The 22,699-nt window shown below is 36.8% G+C and overlaps 1 protein-coding gene across 2 annotated transcripts in view; it reads right to left on the bottom strand.

Annotated features, from left to right (window-relative positions):
• The window catches only part of RALGPS2 (Ral GEF with PH domain and SH3 binding motif 2), a 104,230-nt gene that overhangs the window by 59,608 nt on the left and 21,923 nt on the right, over positions 1 to 22,699 (bottom strand). For both annotated transcript variants that reach the window (XM_081121986.1, XM_081121985.1), the window contains exons 3-5: positions 14,798 to 14,938; positions 9,565 to 9,669; positions 8,622 to 8,672 (exon numbers count right to left, since the gene is read on the bottom strand). In XM_081121986.1, coding sequence (XP_080978112.1) covers positions 8,622 to 8,672; positions 9,565 to 9,669; positions 14,798 to 14,854 — 213 coding nt within the window. In that variant the 5' untranslated portion in view covers positions 14,855 to 14,938. The remainder of the gene's footprint in view (positions 1 to 8,621; positions 8,673 to 9,564; positions 9,670 to 14,797; positions 14,939 to 22,699) is intronic.

Here is a 22,699-nt window from a genome sequence, read left to right as displayed (position 1 = left end):
ACAATGCCTTCAAATTCCTAGAATTCTAAATCCAACAAAAATATCCATTAGGTATAAAAGCATATTACAGACATTCTCAGAGAACGTTAAAGTCTCAGAGAACTTTCCTTCTATGCACCTATTCTCAGAGAGCTAGTAGAACGTGTTCCATCAAAACATACTAGCAAAGTAAGAAACAGAGAGAGACGGGACCCAGGAAACCAGAAGCCAACATAGAAAAAGCATATTTGGAATTCCCGGGTTAACAGTAAAGGGAGATCCTGGAACAAAGCTATGAGCAGACCTGAACAACAGTCCAGACAGTAAGTACCGAGAGGACAGCAGTCCTGAGACTTGAGTCTCTGGAAGATGAAACAGACTATTCGAAGTGTCTGAACACACTGAGTAGACACATTCAATACATTCACTTCTGGCAGATAAATCAGTGACAAGTACAGAGAAAGAGAAAGCTAATAAAAGTTATTAGCTTAAGGAAAATGGAACTTAAGTAATCATGGCTCAACTGTGAAGACTAACTTAGCTAAGAATAACTTGTTCTTTACAACTGAGCAGTGGTTTACTGATTCAAGTCAAAACTGTGACGTAACTACACGGGAAAAAGAGGAGGCAGTGAATTGTATAAATGTGAAGGGAACAGAATATAAGAGAGGGAAATCATCTTCTACAGTAGAGAGTCAATAAATCATATACAAAATTAAAAAATCATAAACAACAGGCATTTAGATTTTTATTCGAATCTTGGACATAAACTCCTCTAAGGAGGAATAGCTAAGAGACTTAGATGGGTGTGGGGCTCAAGGGTGGAGGCTGGGAGCAACTCAGCTTGGGTATTGTTATATTATGTTCTCTTATAGAAATACTTGACTTCTTAAACATGATGCATACATATCTTCAATAAAATTTTTAAATGAAGTAGAAACTAACAAAAAGGAATGGATTATGTCAGGGGAAGACTGAAGAAATAGGATACTACAGTACTCCAAGAAAAATCTAATATTCTCTCGACTAGGGTTGTGTCAGTGGATACTGAGAAAAGTGGTAGATTCAAGATATTTTGGAGGCAGGCAGGACTTGGTCAAATGTGGATTCACACAGTGTGAGCTAAGAATGACATATTCAGAAGTACTAAGATTCCCAAGTTTCTGGCTGGAACAACTAAGATGGGAATGCTGAGGGAAGAGATGACATCGCTTCAACACACAGATAAGCAGTAAGTGCTCTGAAGATATCAATAACTAACTTTTTTAAAGCCTAAAATTAAATTATAACTATCAAATTTGAAATTACTGAAGGGAAAAAATAAAACGACAGAAGCAACTCTACATTAAAAAAATTGCTTGGTACTCAACCTAAATATGTGCTCATTTCACATTATCCCCTGGTACGGCCAAAAAATATTTAGTGGTAGATGGTATATTAACATAAAAATGACATTACATGACAACTATATTAAAAAACATCAATCTGCTAGAAAACATTTTTGTTCCTCCTACAAATCACAGCATATTTAAACAGCTATAGAAAAATGTCACATTTTTGGACAAAATTCCTGAATTAAATTCATAAATACTCAATTTATTTTAAACCAGTTAATAAAATTTCCAAATTTGTATTAATGCTATGATCAAAGTGTCTCTATCAAATTGCTGTTAAACTTAACCATTTCACATAGAATTCAAACTAAATTATAGAGCTTCACACATAAAGCGAATTTCACTTTCCTGCTATGAGGCTATGCTATAAATAATGAATATCCTTGTACCTTTTCCAGCATTTCTGATCATCCCCTAAAAATATAATCCTGAAAGTGAAATCACTAGGTCCAAGAGTATGAATTTTTTCAAGGCTTTGAGATCTGCCATCCTGAAGTACTGAATTATTTATATTACCACTATACAACCGTCTTATCAAAACTGGGTATATTTAATTCCCCTTATATATATTATTATTTTAATTTCCCCAACTGTAAGAATAACTATGTTAAATACATTTGTTAAATAAAGAGAAAATGGGGAGTGGGGCTTGTGAGTCACCTATAAACCCACCACCCAAAGAAAACCTATGTAAACATCTTCCCAGTCTTCTTGAAGTGCCTATGGGGGCCTGGATTTTGTTTGTTTCTTTAAAGTAGCCAATACATCTGACCTTTTCTGTGTTTTAATCTACTGATTTTGTGCTTAAAAAGTCCTCATCCTGAGAACAGATGTCTTAACAGCAGCAATAAAAATAATAGTTAATGCCAATTTAAAGATCACTATGTGCCAGGCTGTCTGTGCTTTAGACGTACCACCTCATTTGACCCTACCTTCATCATTATGGTAAGTAAGGAACCCAGACAAAAGTACCGGTAACTTAGGGCTTTATGTTTTACATTAAAATATTCTTTTAAAGCTCTTGTGAATCCTCAAATTTTAAAAAAAAAAATGCTAAGAGGTTTTGAAAACTCTAATTCTTGGAACATTTCAACATCATTAACTTAATGGAAAAATGCTTTGCCCCTTTAAGAAAATCTCCTTGGAAGTGGGGTGGGGGGAATAAATGAATTGGTAGTCACATTACTTGGGGAAGGGATTGAAATTCAATTGGAGCCCTCCATTCAAAAGAAATGTATAATCAGAACATATGAAGAAATAGGGCTATTTTTAAAACTACTTAAGATGGTAGTTTCTGCTTCAGAAAATATTTCCCCTTTGAGGCAATGTTATATTACTACTCCATCTAACAACAAACCACCAGAGCTATAAAGGTAGAGAACAGACTGGTGGCTGCCAGGAGTTAAGGATGCTGGGGGGTTGGGGCAGGAGTGGGACAGGTGTAACTTAAAGGGGCAGGTAGCACAAGGGAGATCTTTGTGGTGATGGGATAGCTCTGTATCGTGACTGAGGTGGAGGTTAGACAAATCTACACACACGATAAAATGTCACAGAACTATACACACACGTACTGAACTATACTTCCGTGAGATATAGTCTAGGGAAAACCGGTGAAGGGTAAATGGGATTTCTCTGCACTATTTTTAGCAACTTCCTATGAATCTACAATTACTTCAAAACAAGAAGTTAAACAACAAAACCCATTTAATGGATTATGAAGCTGAAACTGCACGGACTCCAGACTGTAGGATCTTCTTCCAAGTGGCATGCGAATACAATCTAAGAAACAAAGTCTACCAGCATCACCTTGTACCCTGGTAAGAGTTATTCTATTCTATACTAAAGCATCTCTGATGAACACCAACAAGTGAAAGAAACTTAGTGACTCAAAAGTTTTTTAAGGGTCTCACTGAAGAACAGGACTGATCTAAGTTGAGCACACTATGTAAAAAGCTTCCGTTTCAGCAAAGGCTCAAGTAAATATAGCAGCTGTGATGCCTCTTAAAATTTGTTCATGTGGATTTAACTTAATAACTTTTAAGTCTGGCAATGAAGATAAATCCTCTGACAGTAACTCACATATAGAAAGGCAATTTCTTAATGGTCATTAAAAGTGTAATTGAAAGAACAGAAACTGTTAAGCCCAATTTTCAGCTGCATTGACTTTAGAAGCACGTGGGAAGGCAAACACCACACCCGACGACCACCTACCCTGTGAAAGAATTACTGAATTTCACAGGAGCCACAGCTTCTCTCATGTCTTGTAGGTTTGTTCTGTAAACTCAAATTCTTGATCTAACTTTCATCTTGTAGGTTCCAACACTCTTAAAAGGACTGCTCTAAGGGTGATGTTGTAGGGATACCTATAGATAGAAGAAGAGAAAAGGCCAATATAGACCAGCATGTAGACAGAGGCTGAGAAAGAACAGAAAAAGCGATGGAATTTGTAAAAGGCTGTAGGGGCTGGGGGATCCTCACAAGATAACAACTGTGGAGGCATACTTGCTCAAAAGGGGGAAGCTTTAAAGGGATAGAGCCTATCCATTAGCATTCAGCCTACATGGCTATTTAGAAAGAAGTCTCAGCCACAGATGAAGTCCTCACTATGGTTTTTGCATTTTAATCAACAAAATAAGCTTTGAAATCAGCATTCTTCCTCAAACACTGTAACTCCAATGTCATATGTGAAATAAAAAATATCGCTTCTCATCCTGGCCAGTGTGGCTCAGTTGGTAGGAGCATCGTCCCCGTACACCGAAAGGTTGCAGGTTTGATTCCCAGTGGGGGCACATACCCAGGTTGAGGGTTCAAACCTCCGTCAAGGCACATATGGGAGGGAGGCAGCCAATAGATGTTTCTCTCTAACATCAACGTTTCTCTATCAATTTTTTAAAAACCACCCCTCTTTTCTAATGTACTCACATTCTCTCCTTCCCCCTCCTCCTATTACCTTAAAGCTGCCTCTATCAAGAAGATCAGAGGTAAAGGCAGGAGTTATACATCCACCTACTCTCCAAATCAACAATTCTCTTCTGCACCTTCTCCAGCTCTAATCCAAGCCTGACCCTACTATGTGTTAAGGAAGTTCATGGTGCTGAACAGCAATGACGTGAAATGATAAAACAGCTGCCTGCCTCTGACAGAACAATCAGTTTATTCCAGTCTACAAGAAAAACTTCAAGTCGACAGTCTTTTGCTTTCTTCAAACCTCTCAAACTATATTCAAGAACTGTTTGTGTTTTAATTCTAATGCAAATGATAATCTTCACAGAACAAGACATTCCTGCCTTTGGAACTTTGGATGTTACCAAGATGACAGTCTCTCTGATACACAAAAAAGTCTGCAGAGAGAAAGCTCTTTATGCATACTGTCAGAAATATCTCAATGGAAAGTTTTTAAAAAATGACTTAATAAAATTCAGAATTCCCTTATTCTGTACTTTCCCTCACTTAACCAGCAATCTTCCTCAATCTCTAGTGCATCCCAGTTATACAAGAGGTCCTTATCGATCCTTTGTACTTAATGTCTGTTTATTGACATATCTATATGCCTTATCATATTGACCTACTAGAACAAATACAGTGTGGACTTTCTCCTTTGAATGGAATACATGTCAGAGGACTTTCAGTCAGAGCCTGCCACTTTATGAACACTTGAGAACCTCAAACATCATCCAGTATAATGACTGACTCACAGTTAGTTCCCTCCTAACTTAAGACTTACAAAAGCACCATAGAGCTGCTCCTGGAGAGGAAACCTGACTGCAAGCAGGTTTCTGTCACTACTCTGATGAATGATTATGCTCATTCTGAAGAGAAACCCCACTGTTGTAGTACACATGGCAATGCCTTCAGAAGAAACACAAGCTTTATAGAGCATTGGAAAAGTCATAATCAACAAAAAACAAAGCCAAAACACCTATGAATGCAATAAACATGGAAAACCCTTCAGAATACAGTCTCTGCTTCCTCCACCCGGAAGGACTCACACTGGAGGGAAGCCCTCTAAAGGTGTAAGAGTTTCCTACAAGAAAACAAACCTCATGGTCAAGAGAGAAATCACACTGGGGAAATCCACACCTATAAGAAATGTGGGGAAATTTTAATAAGAGCTGAGCTTCAACTAAATACCAGAAAACCCATACTAGAAATTAATGAATGTACAGGACCATTAAGCTAAGCTTCTACCCTTACTAAGCCTTGAAGAATTCATACTAGGGAAGAAATCTGAAAATGTTCTGAACTGTGGCAGGAAGAAAAACCTCTCCTGTATCCACAGACTATTACCGAGTATCTGCCTCATCACTAAGAAATGGCTACTTATCGGGAGGGGAACAGAACAGAGAAAAGGAGTTTTGTGTGAGAAGGATGACTACCCACAGACACTTCTGAAGTTGGTCATGCTGCCTGGGCTAGTGGGGAAGTGAAGATTCTTACGATTTCTGCAGCACAAGCTATGGGAACAGCAGGGCCAAGTGTTCAGATGGAGAGGGATCTGCTGGTACACTGGCGACTCACTGAGCTGACAGGCCCAACAACATGCACACACCGAGGGATGCTCCTCTTTCTAGAGACAATGAGTTGCAGCCTTGTAAAACACGGTACTCTTTTAATAAACATCCTTTAGAGTTGCTAGCAAAGGAGAAGGGGAAAAGTATTTTAGGAGGTAAATTAATTGGTGATTCTGTAGAACAGGGGGAAAAGCATAAAGGGGGAAGGAGAAAAATGACTTGGGGGTTTCTGATTGGTATTAAAAATGGGCAGATGGTGCAAGTATCTCAGACAGGGAACCTTAACAAATATACCAAAGCAAACATATTTTCTATGCAATCATGTTCGTACTAAGTGTTTTTTAAAATTACCGGTGAGCTTTCCTTTAATATTAAGTTTTTTTCATTGGTAAACATAATTTCTCTACCAAGAAAGAAAACACCTAAGAGGCCAAGTATCAAAATCTGTTCTTCTGTCTTCTTTCAACCTGAGTTAATTTCAAGTGTGATACAGAGTTAGAGAGAAACCAGGATTAGCATTACGTTTGATTCAGGTCTGCTCTGAAAAACATGTATTCCCTCAATGACCAAGGACGCTCCCTATATAATAAGAAATAACTTTTCACATTCAAAGATAAGGCAGATAGTTTCTACAGTGAAACAAAAGGTTTGGAATTTTTCATTCCCCCCCTAAGCAATTCTGAAGTACATGGCTCAGCAGACATGGCTGATAAGTCGCTTTACTGAGAAAGCAGCTGCTCTTCGTATAGTTGCCCCTTTCTTCCTACAGGCCAAGGAAAAGTTTAGGTGGAACAAGGTTAGCTAAATTCTGCTTAACGTGAAAGACTCAGGAATACAGACAGAAATTCCACAAACTGATAGGAATTACAGGGCTCTACATAGGAACTGAATTAGCAATAGGAGATAGATATTTGAATAAATAGAAATGGTTTCTAGTACAGGAAACTGAGTGAGACTTGTGTGGTTCAATCACCAGTCTGCCAATAAGATTATTAAGCCACTCAGGATTCAGACTCTAATCTTCCAAGTTCAAGTTTAGTACACTTTTTACTTCAGAAAATGTGAATAAATTGTCACCTGAAATAAAGTTACATATGGATATATACACATAATAATGAGCTTTAATTGAAATAGTTTTGATGTAACTTAACCTTAAGATCTTACAGTTTCATACAGTATACACACAAACAGGGTAGACAAAAGTACATTTACAGTTGCGAGTACATGAAACAAGAGCTTATTCATGTATTATTATTGTATTATTTACCATACGAACTGTAAACCTACTTTTGCCCGTGCCTGCATACACACACGCACAGGTTTTTTAGTTTTTTTCATATACAGAGACTTGAACATTTGTCTAGTGGACAAAAACATGAAGATAAATTTACTAGATTCAGTAATATCCACTATCTTCTCATAATATTTTGTTAAATTTTAACAAAAAGAATTCATTTTTTAAAAGAATCTCTTCATACTTTAATGAAGCATATTCTAACTCCATAATGAGGTAGACACACTTTATGCTACTAAATATGACAAACCCATTAGACTGGCTGACATCATGGCTTAAACAATCTTTTGTTAAACTTTTCAGTAGCAAGAGTTTTGAAATAATAACTAGTATCTGTACAAACATTTCGGAAAACAATTTGAAGATGTTCATGCTCTATGACTAATACGCTCGAGTGCGGATATCAACATGGATGCTACTCAGCAACACTGAACATGAGAAACATGCTAAAGACGACAAAAAAATAGGATACCATTTACATAAAAATGTAAAACCTGCAATAGCACACATTGCTAAGGGATATATGTGCTTGCAGAAAAATACTAAGTACACAGGAATGACATGGATCCACACTGGACAGTGGTGATGGACAGTGGTTGCCTTGGTGGGAGGAGGGAAGAGAGATGAATGTGGGAGAGTGAAGAGTGGCTTCAGCAGTACTGGGTAGGCAGATGCACACGGATTCATCTTATTATTCTTTATGTCTTATATTAAATACTTCGTGATGAACTAGAAAACACTTTTCTGCCAAATGACAAACTCCAATTTATGCTGCCCGATGTCACGTAACCTTGGTGATTATATGAGTAATGGTCTGCTAGCCCTCACGCGACCTCCCACCTTCGGCTATCTGCCCACCATTAACTCGCTGCAGCTGACTGGCCTCTGCCCTGGGTCTCACAACTCACTCCAGTAAGCGTTTCCCTTATGTAAGCATAACGAGTGGCTTACAGTGGGTAGATGCTTGATAAATGTTAGTCTCCTTTAAAAAACAAAATAAAACAAAAATGCCTTCCTGGATTCTCTCTCTCCTCTCCAAAATGTCAACACACTGTCCTATTAGAAAGTCATAAAAAAAAGGTGTAAGGGAAGAGACTGAAGTAAGTTGTGAAACCCAGTATCTAATTTCCTTTCTCCCATTAAAAAGCTTCAAAGCCTTGGGTAAATCCCTCATTCTCTCGAAGTCTATCTCCCTCTTCACTGAAGTGCTGAAGCCAAATCTACTAAAATGATTCCTACAGTCCCACCTGTGACTCAGTGACGGACAGCTATGGACACCACATGAGTTTCTGAGGCCTGAGTAACACACAGATAAGTTACATCAAGAGCTTTAAACATTTAAAATTTAGAAAGTATAATTTGACAATTCTAAAACTTCTTAATTTGGGATACTATAATTACCTATTTTGTATATTTAAAAGAAAAGTTCTTAAAAGTACTTACATCTGGTTGAATAGCTTTAAATACTGGGACATCCATTAGCGTTATCTGACCCTGAAATAAAAAGTTAAAAAAAAAAGGACCATTTCCCCTTTGGAACTTCATGATAACAAATATTCTAAATTAAAGTGACATTCTGTACTAAAATATATTGAATAATCAAATCTTTATCAGAAAAACCTCAATTTATAAGAGCTTAATAAAATAAAAATTTAGCCCTTGTGCCATTAAATATAAGTATTTTTAATTATCTCACACCTATTCATATTTGTAAGATAAATGAGGTAAAGTCAGAAAATAAAAATAATTTTGAAAATCTGAACAGTTACATATTAAATTAAAACCAAAACCAAAAATCAGATCTACTGGCTAAAGATGTAAAACAAAATCCAACAATATATCAAAGAACAATTTGAAATGACCAAGCACAGTCTGTTCCCGGACTCTACGAGTTGTTCAGTATCCGGAAATCAATATATTCTGTTAACAGGTTAAAGGAGAAACAGAATATAAACATTTATGCCATTTAAGAAATATAAGTTTTTCTGGGTAATTTTCATGATATTGCAATAATGCCTTCAACTTTCATTTTTCAATTTTTTAATTACGAAAAAGGTACAAACACTCCTAACATGCCAATAAAGTACAGTTGGCTTAGGGAGGTGGTACAGGTGGGGACTGCAAGAGCAATTACCATAAAGGTAAAGGTTATTACTTACCAAGCTAAAAGTGAAGTTCATGAAGTTGCTCTATAAACATCTACAGCTCTTCTTATGCTCCCCATTTCATCCCTCTGCTTACTCCATCCTTGGCCTGCTCTCCCTATTAATTCCAGCTTTGTTTGTTTTTACCATCTCCTCTGCTGATGCTACAAATTCTAACTCAATAGCACCAATACTTAAACTATGTGCAAAAACTGGAAGGAGAGGGGAGAGGGGGCGCTTACCGCATATTCTTCTGGTGTAACCTTAAGAATGTCAAACACCACGGCATCAAAGCTCTTCTTCAGTTCAGAACCCTTGTCACTTAATGATTCAGAACTGCTACTCTTCTGTTAAAGCAAAAGAAAATGCATCCATTTTAATACAGCCACTGCCACAGGAACCAGGCTGGCATTAAAACTGGGGAACAGAGCAGGGGGGCTAACATGCTGCAGGACTGGGCAGAGCGCGTTGCTTATCTGGAAAAGCACTAAGGGGCAGGCAACTTGAAGCCTAACCTCAGCTTCAGATTTTTAGGTTCTGGAGTAAGTCATTTTCTTGTCTGCCAGTTTCCTCACCCTGACAACCCTATCATTTCCTATAGAAATAAACAATTTTAACAAGTTCAATGATTTTCAAATGGGGTAAAGAGAAGTATGGAGAGCAGGATACACTTATGTAAAATTTTTACTAGAAGAAAGATTATTTTCATAACATAACCATAAGAAAACATTCAGAACTCTATTAAATTAGATAATCCAGTATTATTTATTTGTGAAGTGAATGCCCATGATACTGTAATTGATACTGTTCTTTCTATTATATTACAAATTTAAGTGTTTTCTGCTTTAAGGATACTGCTTTAAGTTTGAATTTGCTATTGCTACATGTAGACCAAAAGGTGGCTTTTGGCTCTGAAAATCTAATTTCTGTTCAGTTTCCACTTCCTCTGTATCATGAGATAAATACATATTGTGCATCGTTTAGCTGAAATCAGAGCATCATCACTGTAACAATATTTAGATTATGCTCTGCTAAATGGTGGCAGGAAATACAGTTAACGACACACAAAAAATTAACCAAAGTTTCAATTACCAAGGTATAAGTCAACCTACCAGCTGTTAATACACCACTTTCGAGCACTTGTCCCTATGCATTTTTACTTTACCCCTCCCTTTAATGATCAGCTAATTATCAAAATCATTACAAAAGAAGGAATCCATCATTAATTTTAGAAAGTTCTCAACCATAATTACTTCAAATATTTCTTCCGCTTCCCTTTCTCCTTCTGGTAGTCCCATTACATGTATGCTACACTTCTGTCACTGTCCCACAGTTTGTGGATATTCCATTCTTTTTCATTCCGTTTTAGTTTGGGAAAGTCCTGTTGGCACATCTTCGGGCTCACTCATCCTTTCCTCAACTGTCTACTGGTCACCAGTCTACTGGTGAGCTAAAGAAAGTCATTCTTCATTTTTGTCACAATGTTTTTGATCCTAGCATTTCCTTTTGATTCTTAGAGTTTCAATATCCCTGCTTACATTACCCACCCATCTGTTCTTGCATGCTGTCCATTTTTCCCATTAGAGCCCTCAGCATTATTAATCATGGTTAATTCCCAGTATGAAAATTCCAAAGTCTCTACCATATCTGAGTCTGGTTCTGTTTCTTACTATCTCTTCAGACTACATTTTTCTTACCCTTTAGTATGCTTTGCAATTTGTTGAAAGCCAGACGTGATGTATCGAGTAACAGGAAGATAAATATGCCCACAGTGTATGGGTTTATGTTTATTTAGGTAGGAGTTATGCTGTGTTTATTCTTTGTTGTTGCTGGAGGTGCCTGAGTGTTCAATTTCCTCTAGCATCCTTGTTTTTCTCTCTCCCATTGTCTTTGGATTTTTCTAGAAACTCCTCCTTAGCCAGAGTCTGTGCCTGGCAGTTCTTTCAGCTGCAATCCTTTATTACACAGGAGCCCCGCAGATGTGGTGTTGAGGTGTGGGGCAAGGAGAAGCCTTCTACAGCCTTACAATCAGGTCTTTCAATGAGCCTGTATCCTTGGGCTGTGACCTTTTCACGTACTTATCAGTGCCTCTACTTCCCCCTTAGAAAGTTAGACAGTGGGGCTAGAGGGGGCTGGAGGTGGGTGCTTCTCTCCCCCCAGGTAGGTTAGGCTCTGATAGTTTCCTTTAGGTCAGGGAGAACAGAATGTGTTGGACATACTTCAAAACGATTATTTCCCTTGGGCATATTTCAAAATGGTTGCTTTCCTCCTCTCCTGCTGGAAAAAGAAGAGGTTTTCCCCTGATCGTCACTGTGAGAACCTTGTGGTGAGGCTCCTAGAGGTAAAACTCACAAAAGCGGGGTTGAGGGGCCTAAGACTGGACCCCTAGGGGTTTTTAACTTTCAAGCTAGTCCACACACAGCTTCCAGCAGCTGGGCAACTACAGCCTAAGTATCCCTACCCTTCCTGGGCTCCAGCGACTTCTGCTCTAGGTAAACTATGATTCTCTGTATTTGCCCCGCTCTCTAGTTTTTTGGGCACACTGTCAGTTTGCTCTGTGACATCAAGTCACTGACAGGGCTAAAAAGAGTTATTCATTTTTAGTTTGTTTAGTTTTTTTTGTGTTGTGAGGACAGGAGTGATTAACTCCAAGCTCTTTACCTGCCCGAGCAGAAATCCAAAATCCCATAAATGAATTTTATACATAGTTTTATTTCATGTGTTTAATCTCTGTAACTATGACAAGCTTACAGTATGCCACCAATATTATTTTGTCCTAAGACTGATACAGAAATTTATTCATAATGTTAAGCATTCAAATAGACATCAGTTTACACTGATCTAGTATATGCCCAGAAAACTAATTACATCTGTCAAGTAATAACCTGGTAAAATTAAACATAACTTGGTAATTTTTTCCAAGGTTTTAACTCATGCAAGAAAAGTTAGTAAGTAATAATGGTAGTTTTTTTGGTCATGAAAATGAGTAATCACTTCCCTTTTGATCTTACAATCATGAGGGATGTGCTTCTATCTGCTTCCCCAATACCAGTCAATACCACGGTAGTGATAAGAAGCTAAGCAGTACTAAGCATAATGTACTCTAAGAGAAGAGATAGTAACTTTTTATTCAACACAAGACTAAACAAACTACATATTTCTAAAAGTCTGAAACAAAGTTTACTGTAACTACTGATACTGGAAGCTTCAAGCTCAGGTACATAACACTTTCAACAATAAAGATAAATTTAAAAAAAAAGACCAAAGGTAGTGAGAAAGGAGACATCAGTCACCCAGGGAAAGTATTTTATTCATTCTGTAAGCTTATCACATTTCTGAGAAACCTGCATTTTGATATGTTAATAGATCTGTATTTTAAGAGAAGGTGGAAACTATTTTTATATCTGAAGCCTGATGTAATTCATTCACTTTTAGGAGACAACAAAAATTTTTATATAAGTGAAATGATATATTTTATTTACAAATAATTGTGTACTGCTTCCTATAATACTACAAATGTTTCAGGATATATAGTTACAAATATACTATACATATACACACATACACTTAATGTATTCAAGTAATACGGTTATAAATATACTAAGTAAACATACATATAAAACAAACACACAAACATATAATCCCTGTCTCAATGAGGAAAAGCTATGTATAAATTTGTGAAAAAATTTTTAAAAAGTTTTTTTTTTTTAAAGTAACAGTTTCAAAAATAGAAAAGCTCCCATTTGTTTAGGGGATCAGGAAAAGACTTTCCTGAAAGTTTAGTATTTGAAACAGGTTTTGAAAGACAGTATTTTTTGTTCGGTGAGGAGGGATATCAGAATGAGAAAAGAAATTCTGGGCAAAAAACTGACATAGGCAGGCATAACAGAAGTAGGAAAAGCTAAAGTTTATATGTATTCTTTCATGAGATTGTAAATTTCATGTAGAGGATTAGCAGCAGTTAACTCCATTAGAAAACAAATTTAGGGCCATTTTGAGAAAAGTCTTGAATGAAAAGCTGACCGTCATTTGTATTTAATTAGGCAATGAGGAACCACAAACAGTTTGGAGGTACAATAAAGTTTAACAGCTGTATTTTAAGAATACTAAAACTGAACTGCAATCAAATGGACCAAACACAGCTGAGAAAAGAAATGCAAGATCAAATTAAAAGGCTGTTGCAATAATCCAGACAAGAAATAATGAATGACTAAAAGAAGATGGCACTAGTAGAGTGAGGAGGAAAGGACTGGATCCTAGAGGTAAAGTCTAGGGGAGAGGCTCTAAGGTGGCTGCCAAGGATCTCTCTTTGTAGTCACACCCTTGTGCGATCTTCTCAACTTGAGTGTGAGCAGGACCTGTGACCTGTTCCTAACCAACAGAATAAGCAGAGATGATGGGGTGGCCCTTCCAGGATTACATTACAGAAGACAGTCAGCTTCAGTTTTGCAGGCAGACTCTCCTGGCTGTGCTAAGAGAATAACTGTGGGGGGCGAAGGGGAAGCAGGTTTATGAGCCATCTAAAAATTTAAACTTAGATGGCTAGGGTGATGGAGATGCTATTAGCAAAAGTCAGAGAGAGGGGCTGCACTATTTTCTTTACAGGCTGTGCAGTAATAAGTTGATTTTGTTCATTTTGCAAGTCAAATGTCTTGTCCATCAGAAATGCTTAACACAACTGATGAGGGAAGCCAGAGCTAGAGGTAAAAAGATGTAAATTATTTGCATAAGAAAAATAATCGAAACCACAGATTTAGAGTAATTTCAATGATAGCAAGGCCCAGGTAATTGTCTGGGGCAAAATGGAGTTAAAGTTATTAAGAAAATTTGAGGCCAAGGTGTTAAAGGACCATTCTTTTCAAACTATATAATAAGAAAAATAAAGAAAAGCACAGAAGCTAGATGCCGAAGTTATTAAGGACAGCAGGCAAGTACCCTAGATTTAAACAAAACAGTAAAAAAGGTGAGGCAAAAATAAATTCATGAGACATTAACAAGAGAGGTGAGCATTGGTTCCATCTTTATCTCCATCCTCAACACTCTAAACTACATCACCGGAGTAGCCCTTCCAACATTCCAGCCTCATGTCATGGTTCTTTAATCTACAGGCTTGGAATCAAGGGATCTACACAGTGAGCAAAATTATATAGTTCCAAATAAAAGAATCTTTGTTTCACTTTTACTATTGACCTCAAGGTTCCTGTCATGTAAAAACACCCATAAAAGAAATTCTAGGTGTCCTTTAAAACTAAACCCAAGAAAGGATTTTAAGTAATCAGTTATGTGTCAAGCACTTTAAGCGGATACGGATTAGCTGTTTGTAACATGCAGTGAACCTCTGAATGGCACAATGAAAACTTTTTTTTAACTAAAAATTTATAGCCCCCTTTCAAGTTCTGATTTAAATCTGTGACCAACAATAATGCTTGAAAAGTTAGAGTGCCAGGTAAGAAACCTGACACCGCCACGTCTTACCTCGGAAGCGGTAGCAGCAATGTTAACACTGCTTGCCTGCCCGTTCAGTAAGTCCATGCTTCCCACAACATCGGTCCCTGGCGCTAGTTAACAGCACAGACAGCTGACTGCTTCACGTCCAAGGCCACAAATACATCATTCCTGTGAAAAAGAAACAGAAAATTTTAAATGTGTGTGTGTGTTATTAGAAGTCTAAGAAACCAAATCCATGCCTATCGTCATGTCAAGAAATAAATTTTTTCAGCTTTACTAAGCTCTTTATTATTTTAGTTAAATCACTAAAGCCAGTTTGAGGGCAATCCTGCATGCTGTTTCCAAATGATCAGAAACACCACACTGGCAGTGCTCAATGCATATTACTGTTAGGTTCTTCATCGCCAAAGCAAAAGGATAATGTTTCACTTATTGTGAGAAAAATTCAAAAACTTTTTTAGTTTTAAGTAAATAAAGTGTAAAAAAAAAAAAATGTGGCAGAGTTAACTTGTGGCGTAACAATACATTTTTAGAGATCTAAATGACATCCCTAAATCAACAATATTGAGTAAGTTTACCATCGCTGATAGTCTAGTGTACAAAGACATCACAAATAAAGTATTCTGGAATGTGTAATAAAAACACCACAGTATGTATTCATTTGTATAGGGCTTTAAAGTTCATTGAGTATCTCACTTACCTTCACAACTACCAATGAGACTAAGGAAGATACTATACTCATATAACACACACAAACAGAGCCTCTGAGCACACAGGCTGGTACATGAGGAGCCAAGAATAAAATTCAAGCTATCTAAAATTCTGGTCAAATATTCATTCTGCAACACCATGTTTCTTTCCACTTTACTGGAAGTCAGAATATTAACCTGAGGTTCTAAACCCTTTCCACAAATAGCTTCACTTGTCTAGGATAGAATTTCTTCCTCTCTGAAAATTAAAGGTGTAAATGGACCTTATGGCCCCCTTCCAACTTTAAATTTCTATGATGTTTTTTAAAATTTCTCTATTAGTTTACGTTCAGTATTATTACATATTGTTTCAGGTGTATACCATAGGGGTTAGACAATCATATACTTTACAAAGTGCTCCCTGATATTTCCAGTACCAACCTGGTACGATACATAGTTATCGCAATAATATTGACTATATTCCCTGTACTGTATTTTATATCCCCATGACTGTTTTGTAACTGCCAATTTGTACATCTTAATCCCTTCACCCTTTTCACCCAGTTCCCCAACTCTCTCCCCTCTGGCAACCACTAGTCTGTTCTCTGTATCTACGAGTGTTTCAATTTTGATCATGTTGTTTAGCTTCCACATATAAGTGAAATCATATGGCATTTGTCTGAGTTATTTCACTTAGCATAATACCCTCTAGGTCCATCCATACTGTCACAAATGGTAAGATTTCATTCTTTTTACAGCCAAAGTAATATGCCATTGTATATATGTACCACAGCTTTTTATCCACTCATCCACTGATGGGCACTTGGGTTGCTCCCATATTTTGGCTATTGTAAATAATGCTGCAATGAACATAGGGATACACATATTCTTTCAAATTAGTGTTTTGGGTTTCTTTGGATGTATACACAGAAGTGGAATTGCTGGGTCATAAGGCAAGTTCCATTTTCAATTTTTGAGGACCCTCCATACTGTTTCCATAGTGGCTGCACCAATCTGCATTCTCATCAACAATGCAAGAGGGTGCCCTTTTCTCCACACCCTCGCCAGCACTTGTTGTTTGTTGATTTATTGATGGTAGCCTTTCTGACAAGTGTGAGGTGATAGCCCACTGTGGTTTTAATTTGCATCTTTCTGATGATTAATGACATTGAACATCTTTTCATGTCTATTTGGCCATCTGTATGTCCTCTCTGGAGAAGGGTCTATTAAGGTCCTCTGCCCGTTTTTTAATTGGATTGCTTGTTTTTCTGGTGTTGAGTTGTATGATTTCTTTATAAATTTTGGATATTAACCCCTTATCAGATGTAACACTGGTGAATATATTCTCCCATTCAGTTCTTTTGTTGTTGTTCATCTTTACCCGAGGATAATTTTTCCATTGATTTTTAGAGAAAGTGGAATGGAGGGGTGGGGGAAGGAAGAGAAAGAGAAAGAGAGACAGATGTGAGAGAGAGACATCAACCTGTTGCCTCCCACATGCACCCTGACTGGGGCTGGAAATCAAACCTGCAAATCAGATATGTGCCCTAAACTGGGAATTGAACCCATGACACTTCAGTGCTCGGGTTGATACTAACCACTAGACCACAATGGCCAGGGCTCTTATGACTTTTTCATAAGAGAAATGCTAAGTGTCTATAAATTACATATTTTAAACTATATCCACTTTAAAAACTGAGGTGGAAATATCAATAATAATTCTCTTGATGCTAAATTTCCTCTCTCTGGAGAGCATTACATGACAGTGATGCAGAAGCACAGATAAGGACAGACTGCCTAAGTTTGAACCCAGCACAAAGTTGGACTTCATGCTCACTTTCCTTATCTACAAACCAGAGTTGACAATGAGTCTTTATTTCATGGAGTTGTGCTGAGGAGAAATGAATTAATATATACTAAACACCTAAGACAGTCTGACACACAGTAAGTGGGCCATTATGATGATGCATATTTTGTCTACTATCTATTTAATCCACAGAAAGCTTAAATTCAATGCAGTCTTCTAATTAAAGACAAAACCCTTAGGAATACACCTCCGGCAAAATACCTGTTGGTGGGCATCGCCAAAATCCTAACTGCAGACACCTGAATGAGATGTATCGAAACATGTTTATGGTTTTCAAATAGTTAAAAATTATTACTAATGAAAGCAGCCTTCAGTCACATCTTAAATTTATCTTCATTTCTTTAGATATATCCTCCTCAGTACCAGCTAAGAGCAAAACATTATGCTAGAATTTTTAAAATGAAAATGTATTAGAAATAATGGTTTTTAAAACCATTTAAAATTCATTTAGAAAATCAATGTGAAAATGAAGCGTGCATAGGAATACTTTAACTTCCTCTAATCCACAGTATTTCATTTTGTAAGCTTCACTATCCTTACGACACTATTAAGATCAATTTATATTTACACTCCTATACAAAATGAGCTTGAAAATCCAAATTCTCTCTGAAAGCAACACTCAGTTTGCAATGAAACGCTTTCAAATAATTTCACTTTATTCCACATTCTATGCATAAAGATTAATTTAGATATGAATTCATAAATCAACAGTGCCCCCTAGTGTTAAGAAAAATATTTTAATTATATTGTTAAAGGAAATGTATCCTTAATCTACTATATGTACATCAAATATATACATTTTATTACCACTATTTACTAAAAAATAGGTAATACAGACCAGGAATTAACATTAATACATTTGTGAACTATAACAGTAGAGATTCAAGTTTTCTTGACCTGCTTTTAATTAAAATGTCATTCAAATTATTCCATGAAGATTAAGGCCATACTATAATGAATAATATTTTTAGTGAAAAAAAATTTTTTTTAAGTACAACAAAGCATACCTTAAAAAATATCCTATTCATAACTATTTACAAATGTACTGCATGTCAACAATATTTAATACTGTTTAAGGACAACAAAGCCTCCTATGATACCATAAAAACACTGTACATCCTAAAAGACAGTTTATTTGTTTAGTATATGCTTCGAGACCTTTCTGTGCTTTACATAAAGGTTCAAATTAAACAATACAAATACAGGCTGTCCCAAAAAATGTATACACACACTTTGAATAATTATAAAGGCAATGTTTATTAAAATACATTTCATTTTCAAAATTGAGTTATCAGCTGTTAAAGTGTGTATACATTTTTTGGGACACCCTGTATATGCTTTAATCTTACTTTTCCTAGTACTATGAATGGCACAATCATCTATGACTACCAACATCACAACAGATCTTTTCTTAATTAAATTCATTATTTCCTAGCTATTCTCTTCTGAAACTCCTGAAGACAGTTAATCTGATTGTCTTTGGGTTTAAATCCCCAAAACAGGTGTATCGCTTCTTTCCAAGCAATATAATTCCCAAATCTGAAATGTGAAATGTGTAGATATAGTTCCTTGCTTGAGGTCACAGGACTAGGTTATTAAATTGCAGGCACATTCAGCATCCTAACTCCCCACCTTCTCAATATATTTCCACCAAAAAACCTATGCTTTTTAAATAAATGAACAAGGGGGTTCAAGTGAAAAGTGACAAATTCTCACTAATCTGACATCGTCTCAGAGTATCAGTTACACATTCCTTTATAAAATAATTTAGCTATCATCATTAGAAATATGCTAAAGATACAACAGTTTTACCAAAACATACTCTAGAAGAGTTAAGCAACAATATGGAAAATGGCAGTGAAATGCAATTAATTAGTGCAATTTCTTTGGAAACAACAATACAGAATTGATATGCTCATACACTTTGGATTAAAAATTTCAGTCCTGTAATTGCACCTTATCAGAACTGGAGAAAAATAAAAAAACTAGATAGATAAAGCTATTCAATGAAATACTATTTACCACAGTGAGAACCAGAAGCAACTTTAACACCTGTGTACAAATTCACGTTAAAAATTTCAGGTGGACAGCCCTGACCGGGTGGCTCAGTTGGCTGGAGCATCATCCCGTACATCAAAAGGTTGTGGTCTGATTCCCGGTCAGGTGTGCATGGGAAGCACCCAATCAGTGCTTCTCTCTCTCCCCCCTTCCTCTCTCTAAACATTACCTTCGGTGAGGATTAAAAAAAAATTCAAGTGGACAATTATAAAGAAACACAAAGCCCTGGCCAGTCTTGCTCAGTGGTTAGAGCGTCAGCCTGCGGACTGAAGGGTCCCAGGTTCGATCCCGGCCAAGGGCACGTGTTTTGGTTGCAGGCTTGATCCCTGGCCCCGGTCAGGACTTGTGTGCGAGGCAACCAGTCGATGTGGATACATCGACGTTTCTCTCTCTCTCTCTCTCCCCTAAAAGCAATGGAAAAAATTTCCTCAGGGGAGCATTAAAAAAAAAGAAACACAAAAATAGGAGTGACAGGTCCAACAGAAACTAAAACGTCTGATTATATTCTTATAAGTTTTGTGAAAAAGATTAAAACACTGTAATTGCAATTTTATATTTTATGAATATAAAATTATTACAAAGCTTGCTTGCTTTCCTTTAAAATTTACTATTAATAAACATTAAAGACACATTTTATATGACACTCATAGAAGGCCCAAAGATTTAAATGGCCTGTGTATCACAGCATAAAGGCACGCTAACTTCAGCATGTGTGACAGCTAAACTTGCACGGCCTCCTTAATATTGTGATCTAAGCAAATTAGAGATTAGCCCCAAATTCCCCAGTACTTTGTTTCCAATAATTATAGCCATCAAAATACGGGCTAAGATGAAAAGATTGTTTTCAACATAATTGGTATTGAGCTATTCTGACAAAAGTTTAATAAAAAAATGTGGCTGCCTCTTAAAACCACTCCTGGTAGTACTAAGCAAGAAGACTATCTTTCCTATTTGCCACCCTTTAAACGTTCAAGTTACTACAAAGGAAAAAGAAAGGAGTTCTGATGTAAACAGGGGTATAGAGCTGCCCAGTGGCTCCCTCAGAGAGGTCATTAGTCTCCTGCCATTGTTTGTACTTTTGCTGCTCTTGCCAAAATCCCATTGCTATATTTTATCTCTCCTAAGACTTATATTTATAACAAGACACAAGAGAAAAACAACTATTTTTCATTCAGGCACATAAATATAATACAGTGGTACCTCGGTTTTCAAACATCTCCATTGGCGAACATTTTGGTTTGCAAATACTGTAAATCCAGAAGGAAATGCTTCGGTTTTTGAACACGCCTCAAAAGTCAAACATGCCACATGGCCTCAGCTGAGGGCAAGATCCTGAGGCCTAGCTGTTGGCTGTGGATCCCTCGGTTTTCAAATGTTTCAGAACTCAAACGGTCTTCTGGAATGGATTACAGTAAAAAACCGAGGTACCACTGTAAATGACCTCAAATTACCTATTTAATAAGTATCTGTTGAAAGAATGAGTGAATGACTGAACAAAGCGGTCATTACATGAAGACCCGATTAACAGTAAGAGTATAGGGAAAACGGCAATCAAATAATCAATACACACAATACTATACATGTTTAAAAGAATATTATGAGGATTTCTATTTCCAGAAACGTGGCTGACAAAACAATGTAAGGAATCTTGGCCGATGTGGCTCAGTCAGGTGAGCATTGTCGGTGCACCGAGAAGTCACTGGTTTAGTTCGTGGTCAGGATACATGCCTGGGTTGCTGGCTCAATCCCCAGTAGGGGGCATGCAGGAGGCAGCCAATCGACATTTCTTTCTCTCTCCCTCTCTTGTCCTCTTTCTCTAAAATCAATAAAAAGACAACCAAGACAAGAAAATGGAATTGAGACCCTTACTCTCTCTGTTCCACAACATCTCACATCTTTACCTAGAATAAAGTCAGAGAGACTGATAGTCTACCTCTATCAGTGATAAGATAGTCTATTTTTTAAAAATGTATATACTGGTATAGGAAGATAAAGAAACTTATCTGTCTAGGTTTGGGCTTGACATTGAGGCTGCAGGATGGCATCAACAAATTTGTCTACAAATATGTAATCCTAGACATGCTCCAGCATAGACATAGAATTTGAATTTATACTACCAGCATGATCCAAGGATCTCAAGACAAGAAATTCATATTTAATATATTCACAAGCCAGTGGGATTCCCAAAACCCAAGGCAGATGAAGGGAACAAAAATTTGGAGGAGGAACATTCTTTTAACCCAGGCAATGTGGGATTCCTACAGACAAAGCCCAGTGGCAAGATGACAATAAAAATTCACCAACTCTAAGAGTAAACAAACAACCCACTACAAGGAAAGCAGGAAACACAACTATTATTAGGATTACCACTTGAGAACTTTAGATGAAAAATTATCAGATACAAGGTTATCAAACAGGAAAGATTAAAATCAGCAGCCTTAAAAGAAGAAACTGAAAACATACAAAGTGTAATGAAAAAGCAAGACAAACATTTGTAAGAAAACCAAATAAGTATTTTTTCAAAAGGTCATTAGAGAGTTAAGCATTAGATTAAACACAACTGAAGAATTTGTGAATTAGAATAGAAAAATAAAATTATGCAAAAATTAATGCACAGAGTTAATGAAATGGAAAAAAGTGAAAAGAGACAAAGAGAAATGAAAAATAGAATAGTAAGATGTAACACAACCTAAAAGCAGTTCCAGAGGAAGAGAGGTAATGAAAGGCATTCTTTAAAGAGGTAAAGGCTGAAGTTTCCAATGAGAAAGACATATATGTTCATATTTACTAATCACAAGCCTTGAGCAGGATAAATAAATACAAAGAGTCATATTCATACACATCACTTTAAACTCTAAAAAGTAAGTGGGATAAGGCACTTTACTTACATAGGAGCAAAGTTAAATGGAAAGTTTCAACAATACCAAAGGACACAGAAGGTATCTTCAAAATGCTAAGAGAAAATAACTGTTAACCTAGAATTCCATACCCAGCTAAATTCTCATTCAAGAGAAGGTAAAATGAAGATACTTTAGACAAAAAAAGAATTTACCACAAAATTAGTCCATAGGGATAGGCAGGTAGAAGGAAGAGGAGGAAATGAAAAAAGGAGGGAAAAAGAAAAGGGAGCCTAAAAGGTTGTTCCTACTCTGTTTGTTTACAATATGGCTAGAGGGGGAAAGAGCAGGGAATGAAAGAACCGGAGACTACTGCACCCTGCTATACTGTGATTCAGCTTCAAGAGTCACATGTCTGCAGGAAGAAATGATGTTTGGGTTTATAAAGAAAGTCAAGTTGAAGGGCAGGATGAAAGGA

This window comes from Miniopterus schreibersii (genome assembly GCF_964146895.1).
Source record: "Miniopterus schreibersii genome assembly, chromosome: 19".
Taxonomy (NCBI): Eukaryota; Metazoa; Chordata; class Mammalia; order Chiroptera; family Miniopteridae; genus Miniopterus; species Miniopterus schreibersii.
Note: the sequence above shows the minus strand (reverse complement) of the source record. Positions and strands in the feature narration are given on the sequence as shown.